Source organism: Cibotium barometz, chromosome 10 (genome assembly GCF_041138505.1).
Source record: "Cibotium barometz isolate CiBa-2024 chromosome 10, ASM4113850v1, whole genome shotgun sequence".
In the NCBI taxonomy this organism is placed as follows: domain Eukaryota; kingdom Viridiplantae; phylum Streptophyta; class Polypodiopsida; order Cyatheales; family Cibotiaceae; genus Cibotium; species Cibotium barometz.
The window spans coordinates 55,911,959-55,926,768 of record NC_141055.1 but is presented as its reverse complement, the minus strand read 5'-3'; the positions used below and the strand labels follow the sequence as shown (position 1 = coordinate 55,926,768).

At 41.2% G+C, this 14,810-nt stretch overlaps 1 protein-coding gene across 1 annotated transcript; it reads left to right on the top strand.

Annotated features, from left to right (window-relative positions):
• Positions 1-372: 372 nt before the first annotated feature.
• Positions 373-3,440, top strand: LOC147635073 (uncharacterized). The gene is made up of 3 exons (XM_086803472.1): positions 373-1,038; positions 1,147-1,395; positions 2,303-3,440. The coding sequence occupies exons 1-3, from the start codon at positions 531-533 to the stop codon at positions 2,875-2,877; spliced, it is 1,332 nt and encodes a 443-aa protein (XP_086659598.1). The 5' UTR covers positions 373-530; the 3' UTR covers positions 2,878-3,440.
• Positions 3,441-14,810: the final 11,370 nt, after the last annotated feature.

Below are 14,810 nucleotides of genomic sequence, written 5' to 3'. Positions count from 1 at the left end.
AATTCAAGTAGCAACTTGAATTTTAGTTTATACGGCAATACTTATAAAAGAAACGTGCACTTATTGTATTGCTAAGGTTTAGTCAAATGGGAATCTAAGTCCACAAATGTATGGCTCTTATTACCACTAACCACCCTTCAAAACTTACCCACCGTCCTATGGAAACAACCTTACATGTTTTTTTTTTTGGGACCGTGTTTGAAAGCAAATGACAAGACATGGAAGCAACCTACTGTTTTTTTCCCCGCGTTTTACATATGGTTTCTGGTGTGTCCGTGGTAAGAAAAGAGCATGGCGGCATGGACCTATGGGATACAAACTTGTATAAAGAAGTGCGAGCATGACCCTATCTGTAGCGAGCAATTATATAGAATGAACAGTGACAGCGCATCAACAAATATACTTGATTGCCATTCGTAGGCTTTCATTGGAAGTTCTGCCATTCGTAGGCCTTCATGTGGTGCTGCTTTGAAAAAAAGGCTGGAAGATCACCCTCTCCCTAAAGCTCTTTGATTTTAGACCCAATATCCATGGCTCGCTTGTTGAAGCAAGAGGGTGGTGTACATGTATCCCCTCCCTCACCTCCTCTAAATTCTGCTTTCATTTCAAGCTCACCCATTGGTCTTATACTCGCAACACCGCCGATGCCCCGTACTCTTGCTTACCCACCCATCTTCTTTCCACCATCCAGCTATAATGATTTCTCACCTTCGCCTTCCCCGCTTCCTTTAATCTCTTCCGCTCACCACGCCGCTCTTTCCAAAGCAGCCATCGTGGGAGCTAGTGTCGCGGGTGCCGTTGTGACCCTTGCTGTGGCTGCCACCGTGCTCTCCACTGTAGTAGCTGGCAAAATGAGCTTCAGTTTGCTCTCTCCGGCGTGGAGCTTGTTGTCTTCCCTATCCAGGAAGTTGAGTTTTTCCAGGTTTCAACAGACATCGAGTGAACAGGACTCCTACAAAGGTGGTGCTGAAGATCGCGAAATAGATGCCGACAGTATGGCTCTGGGAGATGCGATGAAGGAGGCGGGATCGGCGGCAGGTACATGCATCAAACATAAATGCTCGCGTATACGTATAGGAGTCCAGTAATTAGGTGAGTAATTAATGGACTGTGTTATTCATTAACGTCGTGCGAGTTGGAGTGTAGAGATTGTGAGTGCTGAATATGATGAATCATCTACGGAGCGTTTCATTTCCACGAGCAGTCTCTCAAAGTATGCAGCTTCGGAGCTGAAGAAACACGCGGTCAACATAATACCGGGTGAGGTGGTCACTACGAAAAAGAGGGTTCAGAGAATGATTGATGAATTTGGCAAAGAAACAGCAGTTATTAGCACGTGTAGTGGTGGCGACCATGGAAGAGGCAAATCAACATCAATAGTGGCTTCCAGGGAAGGTCAGTATTCCACATAACTAGCTTTGTAGTGTAATTTTAAATCTGGGTTGGAATTGGATGCTTTAAGGGTTGAAATTTGTAATTTGTGACTTGGTAGAAGCTAGGATCAATCCCTTCATCTTTGAGTAATTCCAACAGAACACATCTTTGTAGAGCTTTAGCAATTCCAGGAGCCTTCCTCTAAATCCCTGATTCAGTTTGGCACTGATTGTGACTATTTTTGGCTCTTGGTCATCCCCCCTAGGTTCACTTCTTCAAGTTCATCTTCCTACAATTTGATATTCTGCTTCTTGAGTTGGGCTTCCTCTTGCTTGAAAGTCATCATGGCCTTTTCTTGCTCACCCTACAGTTCATTTTTTAGTGATTTTCATGTTCAAAACCCGGTTCAATCTAATCATTGAAAAATCGTATAAATTTTAGAATTTAATATAATTTTTTCGGTTGAAATTTAGAAATCGAATTGAAATTTAGAAATCTCGATTGAAATTCGAATTTTAAAGGTTGAAATTTGCACATTTTAGTTCTAAATTACAGTATTTGTAGGATTTTTTTTAGTGATTTTCAAGTCCAAAACCAAGTTACTGTGTTTTATAAGATTTTTTTAGTGATTTTCAAGTCCAAAACCAAGTTAAACCTAATAATTGAGGTTTTAAAAAAACATTTTTTTTAAAGTAGTGGGGCAGGTGCGTATATTATGTAAAAGAAAAGGCTTCTGAAGCCTAGCTGTATAAAAAGCAGGAACAGCAAAGCTGCTTGGTTGGTAGTAATCTCACAGCACCTTCTACGAAGAAGTACAAAACGTAACGAATTGGACAGATAATTATAATTCTAGTAACAAGAGTTGATTAATATTTTGGCGGCATGTGACATTTGTTTAGTTATTGACAGTGACATATTTGCTTTGTAGGAGGCGGCAATCGCACTTCACCTACTGGCTCACGTGCGCGCTCAGTCGTCACGCTGCCACGTGGCAAAGTGGCGGCTGCACGCAAGCCATCTAGAGCGTCCAGCTCCGCATCTGATGGGGATGTGGCCAAGAGGAGAGATCCAGCTCGGACCAACCTGGGCCGCGTGTCGCTCTCCTGTGAGATCAGCGCTCATCGACTGCGCTTCTTCCTATTCTGCAACTCCGGGAGCACGTACGGCGAAGATTCCGCGTCTCCTTCATGTTCTGCTTACGACCGTCCGATTTCAGGATACTACAATCCACAGTCATTAGTAAGTAATAACTACGAAAACCCTTGTGTTCAGAGGCAGTTACCTCGCCCTGCGCTGGCGAACGAGGAATCGGCGGCTGCTCCGACTGTCATAATCGATTACTCGTCAACACCCCTACAAAGCCACCAGCACCACCTCAATAATTCACCACCGCCCACGACCGCTCAACCCTCGCTTTCCACAAGTCACGTCACGAATCCATCCCCGCCACCCCATGATCGGCATATGATTCACGAATATGGTAGCCCCCTTTACGGCATATAATAAGCCGCCTTCTAAAACACAACAAACACACACTTCTAAAAGTCAAATCCTATTAGACTATATGGGCTGGTTTATCGCGTCGCGCAGCCCGAGCATTTGGAAATTGTGATTTTTATTCCTGAAGGTCAGGATTCCTTCACTTTTTTACAACTGCAGTCTGGTCACATGCGGGTATACCCTTGTAAACAGGAACAATAGTGACTTTCCATGTGTGCACACGTAATTTAGCTGTTTGATATATCAACTTGCGGGTATACCCTTGTAAACATGAACAATAGTGACTTTCCATGTGTGCACACGTAATTTAGCTGTTTGATATATCAACTTGCGACGGTGAAGGTTCCCTTGCAACACACTCTTATCTGGGAATCAGATCCCTATCTCTCTCACACACACACATCATACATCTATCTTACATTTTACATATTAACCATGGACAACCAAGGCACAAGGAGTGGAGAGAGAAATGAAATCTTGGATTTCAAAAAAAATTAAGAGGAAAAAGTCCCTTTGATTGATTCTTTGTATTCAGATTGACCCTTTGTATTCCAATTGATCCTTGGTATTCCGGCTTCCATTCCTGCATTTGCTCTTGTTAATGTCTTTTACATACCACAGCAACACACGGGTTGAGTACTAGTGTATATTATACACACACATTACCTTGGCATCGTCTCTTTTTGGCGGCCCTAGCCAAGAATTAGTAAGCCAAAAGTTTAATCAATTTCTTTTTCTTCAAACTAGACTTTTCCTTCTCTTGCAAGTTAGTACTTCAAGAATATTAAACTCTTCTCTTGTGCAAGTGGAGTAGCTAGGCCCGTAACCCTAGGAATAGAATTGTAATGATTTGCTAAGTTTTTTGAAACCTTAGATTTAAGGACTCTTATATAATTTCTTTGAAAATCCGTAAGCAACTACATTATTGTGTAACCTTAGCGTCTCTCTTGGCTCTCTCTTCGTCCCTCTTCACTTCAATGTAGCTAGTCTCCCAAAACTCCGTATCCTCTCTCCCATTGTGTCCCTCTCTCTCTCTCGCAGCCTTTTGCCTAGGATGAGTTTCTCTCCTCATTTGTTACCGCATCCTCTCTCTCATGCTCATAATGTGGATCTTCCTCTTCCTCTTCCCCTTCATCCATACATGCAAATAAGAGCAAGGGTAAGTGTAATACAATAAAAGACAATTAGATATAGATAAGGGAAGGGTTGTTTCACTACTTACCTCATCTGCTTGAGTCCCTAGAACGGGCTCGTCCAACCGTACGCCTCGCATATGCATCCACGCCTCTGCGGACGAGGGGCTCTATAGCCATAGTCATACTTCTCCTTTGTTAGGTCATGCCCAACAACCTCCCTCTACAAAAAACAATTCAGAAAATATATAGTTAGTTAAAGGAAACAATATAGTACAAATGAAATGAAAGACGAGGAGGAAATGATTAGTAAAATAGGTACTTACGAAATGAGCAATGAAGGAGGACTTTCCTCCCAAGCCAAAGTGTGAAGCCCCTTGCTTCCATAGTCGGGAAGCACTTGTTACCACTTGTTGTTGAAAAGCTTGTGGGTGCTTTCTCATGAAGCTTCACGCGTGTCTCCACTCCTCCTGTGAGAAAACGCTCCGCTTTCGCAAATGGTTATTTTCTACTCTCTTAATGTATGCTCTCTTATTAAAGAGCCGAAGAGCCCCCCTATTGGGGAGACGACTCAAGAGACCTAGTGCTACTTTTGCCAAAGCAAAAGCAGCGTGCTCCCCCCCACACTAGCACCTCTACTAGCCCCCCCAGACTCCCTACTACGTCATCATTCGTGGGGGTGAAGATGGACGACACGAGGGAGCAAGGGTGGTTCTAGTCGATGTAGGTGGTGTAGGCTCATTACAGCCATACTATGATGGACCTGCACCACTCCGACTCGTGCCACTCGCACCTATGCCTATCAAAAAAGTGGACTAGCCATATGGAGATAATAGGCCACGTGGCATCACCTGGCCTCGATGGTAAGGTAGCCTGCATATAAGATTAAAGATAAGACTTACATAACGCATAAAGGGTTAAATTTGTGTGTGCTCTAGAAAGGAGATATGGTATGGGCATGGCAAATATGGCACGGATGTACGCTTGCTGTAGCCAGGGCAAAAGAGATCGAACATGTAAGATTCCTCCCTCCAGCTTTTGAGATGTAAAGGTGTAAGAACCTCCCCTTCTGTTCTTGTAATCATCCCCTCTCTAAAATAGAACAAAGATCTTGTTTTTCCCTGTTTTGGCCTAGAGAGAGAGAAAATGTCTAGAGAGGTAATTCAAAATTGAGATATCTTTGGATATAAAAATTTCCCTAATCTCTAAAATGGATTCCCCTGAATCAAATGAACTTTCCAATGTGCATTAGGAATGAATTAAAAATGGTATAAAGGACCTTAGCCTAAGGGTCTACATTTTTAGAAATTTTTGGATTATGGTCCAATTAAGGTTTCAATGGGCCAATTGGATTAATCTAAGTGTTGGGATGAGATAAATGCAAAGAATAAAAGAAAATACCCAAAAATGAGTAAATGCTCACTTAAGATGAAGAGTTGATTGAGTACAAGATTTATTAGTTAAAAACTAAGGTATATTACTAAAACAATGAGATATTTTGGAGAAATGATGCATTTTTGACACCTTGGTAAGGAGAGGGAGACTCTTGAGGTAGGCACATTTTTCACATGTGTGCTTGGGTTTTTTAATTAAAAAAATGTGATATTTTTTATCTCTCCTCTCTCCTGGTGCAAACTAGATAAAAAAGGGAGCCAAACTAATCCAAATCTTGTCCAAATTGAGTCAAACTGAAGCTGAAAAACTTTAGAATCCAGTTGGACTTGGTTAGTGGCCTCCCTCACTTATAAATAGACCCTCATTCCTTCGTATTCTCATCTTTGAGCTATACCATGCTAGTATTATCTTAAAATAAGCATATTTTCTATTATCCCTTAATTTTCCTCTTCTCTTGGGAGGTTGGAGCTTCTCTCTCTCTCCAACAACTCTTGGAGTTTGCTCTTCTCCTCTTGGTGGCCAATTTATTAGTTGGGGGCTTCACTTGCTAATTAAAGAATCAAGCCAAACTTGGAGGTAAGATTAATTTTTATGGTTTTTCAATTATCTCAATGACTTTCTTCTTGTCAACCCCTCTCAAGCTTGAGAAGCTTTCAAAATGATGGTTTTTATTCAAATCAAGCTTTCCCAAAGATTTTTCATGTCTAATTAGAATTAAGTTAATCTTTATGCTTAATTGTAATGCTTTCCTTAAGTAAATCTCTCTCTTAAAAAGAGTAGTCATCTTTATGTGGCTAAATCTTTAGAAAAAGGATGCTTCTCAATGACAGTCTCTTATTTCAAATCTAAACTCTAGACTTGATGAGAATAAGAATTGATATTTTCATGATTTTGAGTTAGTAAAAATATGGTTAATTCTTTTTAGATTATTTATGAGTAGAAAAGAATTACTTTGAATCATTCTAAAAAGGAAGTGTATTATTTTAGCAATTTTGGAAAGGAGGAATGTTTAATTTAAAGCTTAAAAGAAGAGCTTCTATCATATTTTCATTACAAGCTTTTATTCTTTTAGAAAAATTGAGAATTATCAGTTATAGCAGCGAAGCTATGGTAAATTTTTCAGAAAAAAATACATATCTTATTTTTATGCATAATGCTAAAAGAGGACTTCCTACCATAATGCATAATGCTAAAAGAGGACTTCCTACCATATTCTAGGTTTAGAAATTGTAAGCAAAAATAATGATTTTTATCATATTCATGAAAGAATACTTTTTAGTATATGTATATATAATTATTAAGAGAAAAGATGAATTTTTGATAAATTTATTTTTATGCATAAGAATTTTGATGTAAATAGATGTGAATGTGATGTGAATGGATGTGATGATAAGTGAATGGATGTAAATAGATGTGAATGTAATGTGATGAGATGTGAATGGATGTGAATATGATGTGATGAGATGTCAATGGATGTGATGATATGTGAATGGATGTAAATGGATGTGAATGGATGTAAATGGATGTGAATATGATGTGATGAGATGTGAATGGATGTGAATGTAATGTGATGATATGTGAATGGATGTGATGAGATGTGAATGGATGCAACGAGATGTGAATGGATGTGAATGTGATGTGATGATATGTGATGAGATGTGAATGGATGTGACGAGATGTGAATGGATGAGATGTGATGTGAATGGATGTGATGAGATGTGGATGATATAAATAGATGCGAATGTGATGTGATGAGATGTGAATGGATGTGATGAGATGTGGATGGATGTAAATAGATGTGAATGTGAATGTGATGAGATGTGAACGGATGTGATAAGATGTGGATGGATGTAAATGGATGTGAATGTGATGTGAAGAGATATGTGGATAGATGTGATGTGGATTTGGGTAGATGTAAATGGATGAGATGTGATGCGGATAAATGTGATGTGGACTTGGATAGATGTGAACGAATGAGATGTGGTGTGGATAGATGTGATAAGATATGTGATATGGATCTGAATGGATGTAGATAGATGTGGATGAATGTGATGTGATGTGGATAGATGTGATGAGATGTAATATGATGTGAATGGATGAGAATGGATAAAGGACGATGGGAATAGATATGAATGGGTGTGGATTAAGCAATGTGAATTGATGTAGAAGAATGTCAAACAACGAGAAATGCTTTGGAACAATGTGGAAAGATGAGAGTTCGTTAGAAACTATATTTATGAAACCTGTTTTTAAAATATTGTTTTATGTCAAGAATGCTAGGAAGCATTTTGACTATCTTGTCGATTATGGTCAGACAATCTAAGTGAAAGTTGCAACAGCTGACGTAGAGTCAATGGAGGACGTCTCGCGTGGCAAGGTTGGCCGAGGTCTTGAACAGCCTTGGTTCGATTAAAATGGTGAGCTTCCGGTACGGTGGATGAGGGACCAACAAGGAAGCGGCCTATGATAAGTGAAGTGCTAGGTGACCTGCGAAGGAGCCTAGAGGGTGTTGACCATACGGTGCTCGGGCTCTGGGTCACCGAAGATACCCATGCGTGCGTTGAGGAAGAAAATGAAACAATGAGTTGGAGTTGTTTTTTGAACACGAGTATGGATCTGGTTGATTGGCCTTGCTGGTCTTCAATGGATGAGTCCATGGCTCTTTTGTATGGATCTGTTGGTTAATCTTGCTGATCTTCAACGGAGAGTCTATCTGGATTTTCTTATGTGAGCGTTCTGGTCGCCAATGATGCCATAGGTACACCGATGAAGGAATGATTAGAAATTGGAATTCAAGCTAGATATTCTGGAGGATTATGATCAGTGATACTATGGTTTCATTAAAAGATTATTTTGAAGATAGTTGAATCTGTGAAAAAGGCAATTTCATATTAGGTGTGTAAGTGGTGTGACTATCTTGAATTTTGCTTGAAGCGCCGGCTAGGGGGCCTGGGAACTCTTTTCCCTGGTACCCGGGGCAAAACATAACCAAATTTCTAAATGGATTCTATCAATACAGTGTTTGGGCGGTTGGGTAACCCATGGATTGGATGGGGTTATGCTGGACTGATGGATCCTTAAATTAAGACTAAATTCTATTTAGTACGATAGTTGAAGTAAATCACGGATAATCCTTGATCTATGGAAAAGAATCAACGGCTGTGCCTCTTGATGAGGAAAAAACGTTGGTCTCTATGATCCAAGTGCAAGTCTCTTCCTTGATCTGACCATGTGACTTATGAGTTCGGTCGGATCAGTTTGGTTAGTTAAGACCTTAACTCATTAGATTAATTCTCGCGTTAGATGATTTTCCTAGCGGAATTGCTCGTCTTCCAGGTGAGGGAAGTTTTTTCGAGTTTGGTTTTAGAAGAAACAAGGGATTAGTCTCTTATCCAGATATTTGTGGGTGAGGCCTCGAGTGGGAGACTCCGCTCTATCCAAGAAGTGCTACTTCCGCCTGCTAGCACCCCCGAATTCGATGCACAGTGGGGGCAGGGTGTGGCAAGTTAAAAGGGAACAGGCGTGGTAAGTAACCATGGGCGTATGCTTTAGAAAGGGAATGGCCGTGCACTTCAAATGGTACGAGCATACACTGTAAATGGTATGGGTGTTCCCTTCTAGTTTTTAGAGATTTTAATGATGTAGGTCTGACAACCACCTACAAATATTCTCTGACAATGCAGTTGTACCCCTTGTTTAATTTAATTTATTCTCTGACAATGCAATTGTACCCCTTGTTCTCTGATAATGCAGTTGTACCCCTTGTTTAATTTATGCTTAATCAATGCAATTTATTTCCTTTTTAAGACCCACTACCAAATTAATGGCTGGAGATCTCAAAAGCTATGCCCGTGAGAATGGAACGGGCATGGCAAACTTGCCACACTGTTCATTGTGTGAATGGAACGTGCATTCACTTATCAAAGGTTCATCCATAATGCAATTTTTGCCTACTTCCCTCTAATTTTTGCAAATTGAGGTGTCTCCAAAATATTTTTTTGAATTTTTGTTTTTATGGGGGGCTAGAGCTGGTCCCTAGGTACTGAAAAAGCATAAAGAAACCTAATAAATTAAGATTAATTTGATGATTAAACTATTGTGCAAACTTAACAAAAGTTGAGAAAAATATCAAAAATTGTATGAATGTCAAGAGAAAAAATTAAACACCTACTTGTGTCTCCCGCATTTGGTGAAGACTTCGATGCTCCAATGCTCCGTTGAACTCAATCAATCAAACAAGCAACAAGCTCAAACAACATGCAATCAACCGATGGATTTGCACTCCAAGAACCGGGCAAAATGTAGACTGTAGCACATGAAATGTGTGGAGGATCCGAAGCTAAGTGCTCTCCCCCCCAAGTAGCGGCGCCAAAGATGTTAAGCTAAACATACTACCTTGCACACAAGAGAGGGAGAGAAGAAGAGAAACAACCATGCAAGGGTTGATTCACAGATTAGCACTTAGCCTTAATTAGGGTTAACTCCTCTATGTGAGGCCGCTATGGGCTCACTCCACCACCACTTGTGTCACCCAAGTGGAGATTCACATTAAGGAAGGAGGGAGATATGGAAAGCTCTACCTTCACTCCATGCCAACATGCATGTAAGAGGGATCTTAGTAGAGAGACAAGAGAGGGGAGAGGAGAAGAGAAGATAGATTGACACCATCCCTAACATGCACACACCACAACAATCAAGCATGCAAGCATCTACAACACAAGCAAGCATCCACAAGCGAGAGAGAGAGAGAGAGAGAGAGAGAGAGAGAGAGAGAGAGAGAGAGAGAGCAAAACTCAATTGAGACTAATGGGATTGTCCCTTTTCATATTCCATAAAATGTCTTATATACAAGAACTCACTTTTTACAATGGCCAAGTGCCCATTTACAATTGGGGGCCCAAAGCTGGCTTTCTAGCTTTATGTACATCTCATTCCTACGACTGGCATTACAGAAGCCATAAGTTGGGTCATCCCATATCTCTTTTATCAACAATCAGCGCTTTCGGTAACAAAAAGATAAGTTACAACAAGTGTGACCATGCTTGAAAAATGATGTACCGGAGTGGTTAACACAACCTTATCTTCCAAGCTGGCTAGATAGGCTATGGTCTTTGTCAACAAATGAGGATCATGACAGTTCCAATGTCTTCATTATCTTAGCTTGGGTTCACTTAGCTCGTTTTTTTGGGTATCTTTACGAAAACATTTGGAATTTTTCTCTTCCTTTATCACCAATTGTGTGTACACAAGTACGTGTGGAGTGTTGTGTGTGAATGGTGCTTGTTTTGTTCTATGTGTGAGATGGGTTTGTGCTAGAAATGGTGGTGAAGTGAGGAGTCGGTGCAAGGGAGATGTGGCTATGCTGATGTATGAAGGGATTAATGTGTGAGTCGAGAGGTTTTGGGGTTGTGAGAGGTAGCCTAAAGAGTCGAATGGTAAAGGTGGCCAAAGAGTGAGGAAGAGAGAGGTGAGGTGGAGGGGATGGCCAAGGGCATGGGGTGTAAGGCTCATGAGATGGTGTAGAGGATCCAAGGCATGATGACAAAGGTCATGTGTGTTGTGGTTGTCTTGTGGGGTGGAGTCATGAGGAGGTGTGGGCTAAAGTGGTTGCTATGTGAAGGAGTGAAGTGGAAGCCACCATAAGTGTAGGCATTTGGTAAAGGAAAGAATTGTAGGCCATCTTGTACCATTTTGAAGCTCACACACTCACACTCCCACAAGAGCTCACACACTCACACACACACTCCCACAAGAGCTCACACACTCACACTCTCACTAGTAAACCAAGGCATGCAAGAGGACTCACACGCATTAGCACCACCAAGAAAGGGCAAGAACTCATGGGAGAGTAAGAGAACAAGGAGAGCAAGAGCATCGACAAAAAACTAGACCCAAGAGAATGACCCAAGAGAATGACCCAAGAGAACAAGGAGAGCAAGAGCATCGACAAAAAACTAGACCCAAGAGAATGACCCTTTCTCATTGTTGGTAAAAGTGTCTTTTATATTTGGTACTTATTGGCCTTGGGCATCTGCACTTGTAATAAGTTAGGTGGCCAACTCAAGACTAAGGCCTAATGAGACATGTTTCAAATATAATCATGAAGTGCATAGGATGTTGGACTTTATAGGAGCCATACCATCCTCTTTGGGTACAACATGAAGTGCGGGTGAGAGACTTTGAGTGCATTGCACACATCTAAAGTACCACTTTAGGTACAACATGAAGTGTAGATGAGCGACTTTAAGTGCTTTGCACACATCTAAAGTCCGTGTTTGGGTGGATATTAATTAGATATCTTGGGTGATCAAAATCATTTTCTTTATTCCATGGCCACTCTTTTTGGAGTGCAAGCACCCTTAACTCTTTGTGAATGTGATGATTCATCCATGGCCACTCTTTTTTGAGTGCAAGCACCCTTAACTCTTTGTGAATGTGATGATTCATCCACTGTGGATAATATCTTTAAGTGTGTCATTGTCAAGTCCATGTGTGTTTCCAAAGGTCCTTGTTAACCTACGAGGTGCCCAAGGGATAACATTAATCGTCTCCCTAGACCTAGCAATGGTAGGTGGTCGCAAACAAGGGTAAGTTGATGTGTGGCGATATTGGCGTCAGAAGAAGCAACATGGTAAGGATGTTTTTCAATCTACTAAGTCTAATTCGATAAAATTTTCCTACTCGTCGTCGACACCTTGACCATGTAAAGATACAAGGATATGATTAATACGTATGACCTAGTTCTATCCCGCAGGGGGAGCGTGGTCTTCTAAATGACTCTTAAAATCAAATCACTCATAGAGTGACTGACCTTAACTCAGGCAACCTCCATTCTTGATTCCTAAAAACAACGCTTTTTTCCCTGTCTATGCAAGGCATAGCCGTTGGCCTAGTCCTCTAGAGTAGAGTTTCCCAGGAACCTACTTACCTAATGTAGAACTTTCAATTAATATGTTGGAAAGCTACCCGACTAATCGGGTCCACCCGTCCATAGGATGGTGCCATCAGGGCATCCCATCCTCCCACTTTCCACCCAACTCATGCATCAATTTTATTTTCTAATTAGTCATACCACGATGTGCGACATATATAGACAAGTTCCTTAATTAATGACCTTACACATTGTTCGTTTAAACACCCTTTAACAATGATACAACAATATTAACAAACAAGGGATTAAAAGAAAAAATAGATATAATGTTCAAAATTATCCGTAAGCCAGATCCAGGCTCTCTTATTCCTTTACTTTATTCTGCCAAACAATGATCTACAATTTGGCCTTCCAGCCTCTATAGACTAGGCAATCCCTATGGGACCGTACACCTCATCGTCGGTGACAGTTGGCGAGGACTCAAGCTAGCCTGTCGCCCTTTTAGGCTCCATCGCTTGATCCTCCCGCTCCTTAGAGGGATGTCTACACACTAAGATGGGCTTATTCACCGTACTAGCCTGGGCCTGCAGAACTAGGCAGCATCCAAAATACTCGCCTAAACTGGCAAATCTCATCCTTCCAATGGTAGGAGGGATACCTTGGGTCGATTCAAGACCTTGCTAACGTCCGCCCGGCTGTACAGCACAGAAATAAGGTTAGCATTAAGGTAGGGAGAAGATGTACCTATACTTTTAACTTAATCTAGACAACACAATTGCTTAACTAGACCATAGGATACAAGAGACAACATTATTTTCTCGAGAACACAACGATTTTACAAGAATTTTGGTATTTTCAAAGTAAGGAAAAGTAGCAACTTCTTTCTTACGTAATTAATGTTAACATTAAAAGTCAATAAAAAAATCTCTTTTTTAAATGATTATTAAGCTAACCTGGCCATTAGTTCCTTGTGGGATTCCCAAGGGGAGAGTTGGGGCTGCATCCAGGGTATTCCATCTAGGGTCGTTATTGTGCACGCTTCTCGAAGGTGGTATTTTGGCATTTTCAAGGAGGATCCATTCTATTCACCTTCTTGTAGCCCACGTCACCACAAACTTAATGCTTCAATCGGATCACGAATCGGAGTTCATTTGCTCACTTTATGAGGACAAAACTCCTAGGTGGGAACCACCTCTAAGAGTCAAAGAGTCCTTACTAAAGTCACCGCAAATGGGGAGGAGGGGGGGCAGGTGTCCTTGAACTGGAATTTGCACCAAAAGGCTGTACCTACAGGGAGAGAAGGGGAGTTCTCCCTTAAGTCTATTCACACACGAGGGGGGGGAGAGAGAGAGAGTAGCTAGGAACACCCTCTTCTCAACACAAGGGTGAGATGATGAAAAAAATTCTGCAGAGCTTACTTGGAGATGGGCTAAAAAGGGCTTGTTGGGAGAGGGGTTGCAGAGGACTATCGGGTACACTCCCGCACATGGTGCCGGGTGCAGTCTCTACACAGAGTGTTGAGTACAGGAAGTGCAGGGTGTCAGGGTATCGACCATGGGAGTGCTAGGGGGTTTATATAGGGGCTAGTACAAGTACGGCTACAGGGAAGGGAGAGCAAAGAGGGGTGCAAAGGATGGTTTACAATGAAAGTACACTACTATGTGGCTGCATGAGTTAGGGGAAAGGGATGATGCCTATATGTGGGCAAAAGATGAGGTACGCATGTACCTTCCGGGTCAGTGGTTACATGGGTGTCCACGTGAGTGACAGGGCTAGTGGGGATCGTACGCTAGGGTGCTCAGGGTGGTCGGCCTTTGGTCCTTATATGAGGCCATTGTACAAGTGCCTAGGTATGTGAACGTCATCGTTTTGGGACGGGGATCCCTAATTTTGGGACGTCGGCCTCGATATGCGTGCGAGCCCGCCCGATGGCTACGAAATTATTTTTCGACAAAATTGTTCGAGGTGTTTTCCTGGTTGTAGGGGTGCAAACAGTTCATCAATCGGACACCCGGTCATGCATTTATTAAGGTATGAAGTTTGCCGTATTTTAATTGAAAATAACTAAAAATTTACATAGAGGCTTAATCTGCTGTCTATTTTGAGTGCTGTAAAATCCTATATTAGGGTAAAATCATGCTCAGATTTCAAATTTGGACTCATAATTTTAAGATTCCAAGTGAAAATAGCTCGATTATTAAAATTGATGATTTTTACACTATAAAAAGACCATAAATTCATCTATCAAAATGGACATATATGATTATTGAAGAGGGGCATGTTACACATCACCATGTTGTTGCTTTGTGTTGTTCATATGGAACCTCATCAACAAGCCTATTTTACCACTGACACACATTCCCTATTTAGGAAGGGGGGTCCTTACAATTGGTATCAGAGTCAATCTTAGTTCCTAGGATTTGTTATTTAAGGTTGCTTTGGAAGGTATGTTCTACCTAACATAATGCTGATTGATAAAATACCTTACTAGAACAATTTGAATTGGTGATTGAATAATTGTAGGATGAGGAAGATGC

Bases quoted from the DNA above. Each gene is read 5' to 3' on its own strand.
- LOC147635073 (XM_086803472.1), top strand. From the start codon at position 531: ATGGCTCGCTTGTTGAAGCAAGAGGGTGGTGTACATGTATCCCCTCCC. The intron at 1,039-1,146 runs GTACATGCATCA...GTTGGAGTGTAG, and splicing joins GGAGGCGGGATCGGCGGCAG to AGATTGTGAGTGCTGAATAT. The intron at 1,396-2,302 runs GTCAGTATTCCA...TTTGCTTTGTAG, and splicing joins AATAGTGGCTTCCAGGGAAG to GAGGCGGCAATCGCACTTCA.